The sequence below is a fragment of the Cyphomyrmex costatus genome, unplaced genomic scaffold (assembly GCF_001594065.2).
Source record: "Cyphomyrmex costatus isolate MS0001 unplaced genomic scaffold, Ccosl1.0 scaffold2062, whole genome shotgun sequence".
Classification (NCBI taxonomy): domain Eukaryota; kingdom Metazoa; phylum Arthropoda; class Insecta; order Hymenoptera; family Formicidae; genus Cyphomyrmex; species Cyphomyrmex costatus.
The window spans coordinates 23,320-27,728 of record NW_017276109.1 but is presented as its reverse complement, the minus strand read 5'-3'; the positions used below and the strand labels follow the sequence as shown (position 1 = coordinate 27,728).

General features: G+C 31.5%; 1 protein-coding gene across 1 annotated transcript; it reads left to right on the top strand.

Moving 5' to 3' along the window:
* Positions 1-2,372: 2,372 nt before the first annotated feature.
* On the top strand, positions 2,373-3,384 carry LOC108773425 (52 kDa repressor of the inhibitor of the protein kinase). The gene is made up of 2 exons (XM_018539234.1): positions 2,373-2,925; positions 3,175-3,384. Exons 1-2 carry the CDS (start codon positions 2,825-2,827, stop codon positions 3,341-3,343), a joined length of 270 nt encoding a protein of 89 aa, XP_018394736.1. The 5' UTR covers positions 2,373-2,824; the 3' UTR covers positions 3,344-3,384.
* Positions 3,385-4,409: the final 1,025 nt, after the last annotated feature.

The window sequence follows — 4,409 nt, the reverse complement described above, 5'->3', positions numbered from 1 at the left end:
GGACATATGACGTTCAATTCAAAATTATTTATATTTTAGTAGTTATGCACCTCCCAAAAATGGACTTTGGTGGCTCGGGATAAGAGACTTGTAGCGTCTCAGAGTTTTTGAACATGGCCGGAGACGCTACCGCGTCTCCTGATATGATAAAAGATTCAATAAATTAATTCATATTCACTTAAAACTGATAGAATAAAAATGTTTAAACAATTCAATACGTATATTTCAGACTGTGATATTTAATTTACAATATACTCCTTATAGCAAGTATTAGTTAACAGTAACAGCATATTTCATTTTCTATATTTATAATAATCTAACATATTGTTAGAAAGCATTAATGAATTGGAACTGTTAGTGGATCCGGAACAGGATCGAACTCGCCAATACTCTCCACATATTGTACATTTTTACAATGCGGTTTCAACTCCCAGTGCATTCGTGATTCCATCGTCGTTAAACGCAGGAGATATGTATTCGTTCAAAATAACATTAAGTTTGAAAAGTGGAGCGTATTTCAAGTGCATTCGTCTTCGACTGGATCGCGTATCCGTATTTGATGGAACCAATCAAGTAATTCAAATAGTTTATAACGTTTCGGTCTACGCAAATAAAATATTCACATGTATAACTTTAATATGTTAGAGAATAACTATGTTAGAGAATTTATTACTGTGCAAAATTACTTGAAATGGTGTCTCCACATGCCAGCACACATATTTAAAAATCGATCCTCTTGACACCATATATTTGATAGCCGAATAATTGTAGCAAGAACTGGCAAGAAACTAGCAAGAAAACTGGCAAGAAAATGGTAAGAAACTGGCATCAAAACTCTCATCTCCTTCCATGTTGGTTAGCGAAGTTAGAAATTGCGCACCTATAGCTTTAGCAATTCTTTTCAGATCAGCCTTTTACATCTGCAGTACTGCCATGGTCCTAGTCTCCACGAAATACTATGGAAAGATCAAGATGAATATATCGCACTCAATTCTAGAACTCGTCATTTAAAATGTATAGTTATACTAATACTTTTAAGCATAAATCATCAATGCCACCAGATAAAAGAACAACTTAGTTCCAGCAGCAAGAATCTTCTGAATACGTTCCTTGGTAATATCTGGTTCACGTTAACGAACGGCTTCGAGTTTCTTCGGATCTGTAATAAGTATATACTTCAACGCCCATCTTCATTTTTGCTTTCTGCAACGAGAAGTCTAGACATGCGATTTTCGGGTTCGGTATCCTCTTCGGCATTGTTTGAGAGGCGACAGTAATTCATTCACACAGCCAAACTAAAGAAGAAAAAAAATTTTAATTTAATTAATTTAATTCAATTTTTTAATTTTAATTTATATTACGAAATGCACCATCTAACATATTATTATGCACCATCTAATTTATTATTGTGTGATATACTAACTTATTCTTTTATACTTATCTTAATTTTATGGTATCTATTTGGAATTTTTAACCTTCGCGGCACACAGAATGCACTTCTTCACTATGTTTTGATTCTGTCATTACGTTGACAGCTACCTAACCGCTACGAAAGCAGTGGCTCACATTCTGACAATTTTACTGCGTTCCGAAAACCATGTATAAAAAAGCGTTGCAACCTTTTAGTCCCCGACTGTACACCATCAGTGGTCAAAATAGTTGTTTTTATAAAACCCCACGATAAAATTTTTGAAATCCATCATGGCAGAGTCAAAATAACGGCCAAATTGATAAAATAGTCAATGAAATAAAAAGGCAATTAAGAGTCAATATTATATGTGTGAACTAATAAAACATTTAATATATTATAAATTAAAATAAAATAACAATTAACTAAAATTTACACTATAAATGCGCACGCAAACAGAAGTCAAACCATAACGTTTCGGCTGCATATTCGAGCCATCCTCAGATGTACATATAAATATTAATTAACGCAGTAAAACATCTTTAGTTAACGCAGAAAAAACAAGAAAAATACTATGATGGATTGTTATGTTCTAAAACGTTGAGTATTTCCACAGAGAGAACAATTTAGCTCATCAAGCGATTGGAAGATCGTTTGTGATGTATCCCTGTGGTACTAATAAGGACACAAAATTAACGTTATATTAATAAAATAATGTGACAAGCAATTGTCCCTCTGACAAAAAACTCACCCTCGAGTAATCCATGTCGTTAAAAGAGTCATTTATTAAAATTCGGTGACGATCAAAATCATTATTTTGTTAACACATTGCAAATGCAAGTCGTTCCAAATATAAAACTTATATAACCGTCCAACTAACTCGACGTACAAAATTATAATGTTTAAGATTTTGGTAATGCAAAGTCATATCTTGTTGATAAAATAGATAAAAGTACAACCACAGTATATACAGTAGCGCAACTCTCCTGATTTTGTGAAGCCTAAAATGAAGTGCGCATGCGCGGCCGAGGCGCGTAACCAATCAGGGCACTGTATTCTATCTCACTTCTTCTTTCTATTGTCGGTGTCTGTCAGTCCCATTGAAATGTCCATATAAGGCATTTAAAGGACCATTTGACGGAAAGTGGCGGGAACGCGACGAATTTTATGTGAGAAACAGTGAGAATAGTGCTACGTGTGATAAAGTGATAAGTGATACGTGTTTAATTTTAATAATTATTCAGTGTATTCAGACGTGTTTAAGAAAGTGTAAAAAAACAGAGAACGTAGACCGAGTTAGCTTTACGGAGAATAGGTTATCTGTACAAAAATAGTACAGATTTCAGATTCTCTTGAAGCACTTTGATCTTAGCTTTCTGTTACAGATATTTGGAGAGATTTTAAAAGGCGAAAAAAATGTGTGCTCAAAAATCAAGCGGATGGTGTGTCGTAAAGGACTGTAATAAAAATATTGTGGAAAAACGACACTTTTTTCGGTTTCCAAAGGAACATGACAGGTACAACTTTTTATTTCATTTATTTTCTAAAACATATACGAATTTATTGTATATTATGCTATATATTAACATATATTTGGAATATTCAATATTTTTTAATTTCTGTATACAACATATATATATACAAAAATATATATATAACATATATATAACATATATATATGTATATGTGTAGATATATATATCTATTATTTTTTTATCTATATTTTATTTGTATTTACAATAACCAATATAATAATATTTATATAGATGGTTGCAATGGATACGTGCGTGTGAAAGATTAGATTTAGAAGCAAGTGGAGCAGAATATGCCCATCGCATTTATAGATTGTGCCACTTACATTTTGAAGAAAAGTGGTACAATATAAGCAAGAGTAGAGCTATTCTTCATCCGGATGCAGTACCAACAAAATTATGAGAGAGAGAGAGAGAGAGAGAGAGAGAGAGAGAGAGAGAGAGAATGAGAGAGAATATTCTTGCATTTCCTAATATCTGCGGTTACTATATTCAATATGAAAAAAATATAATAAATATAAGTAATTTTATTCGAGCCATATGATATTTCAAAATATGAAATACCACATTAATTATATATCCAAACAAAACAAGTCATCATTGTATCAAAATGATGTTAAAATTGTTCCAAAATGATCATTAAAAGTCATTTTTCAATCATTCTAATGTCATTTTGACTTTATTGTGACTTTCTGTTCTAATTGCGTATATATTATATTGTATACACAAGATATATGCTATACATACAATATTGCTGTACAATTAGTTAATAATAATATATTTTGTGGGTATATTTAATTGCAAAATATAGTGTTATAAAATAAATGTGCATTATATATGTTTAATTTTTATTTTATTTTCTCTTTCAAATGCGTCTCGTTTTTCACTGTGAGTATTAAATATCTATATAGTGTAAACGAGAACTATAGATTTCTGTATTCGCTGTGAATAATGGAATAAATTAAGATAATTTTATAAAAGTTACTTGTTAGTACGCGTATTAAATGTTCAAATGTGCAAATTAGGTTAGGACATTGCTAGAACATAAATTAGAAAGAGAGAAAAGGTTATAAACAGAGAGCAGAAGTGAGATAGAATACAGTGCCCTGATTGGTTACGCGCCTCGGCCGCGCATGCGCACTCCATTTTAGGCTTCACTAACATCAAAGGTGCCGACAGAGAGTTGCGCTACTGTATATACTGTGGTACAACCTCATTACAAATGTGAGTTATATCCAACTTGTTAAACGTAATAAACTTAAAATTTTTTCTTTTTTTTTCTTTTTGAAACCCCAATCTTCAAATTATTAGAATGTAGAAATGCGAAAATTTGTTAGGAATTATTACAAAGATCCAACATGATGGATTAAACATGGTGACCAATAATTCCTAAAATTCACAATCTCCTTTTATTACTCCAAATTTAAAAAATCATGTTTTTTTTGTAAAATTTGTAATTTTGTTTTCTA

Coding starts and splice junctions, on each gene's coding strand:
- LOC108773425 (XM_018539234.1), top strand. CDS start 2,825: ATGTGTGCTCAAAAATCAAGCGGATGGTGTGTCGTAAAGGACTGTAAT. Junction 2,926..3,174: donor TTTCCAAAGGAACATGACAG/GTACAACTTTTT, acceptor ATATTTATATAG/ATGGTTGCAATGGATACGTG.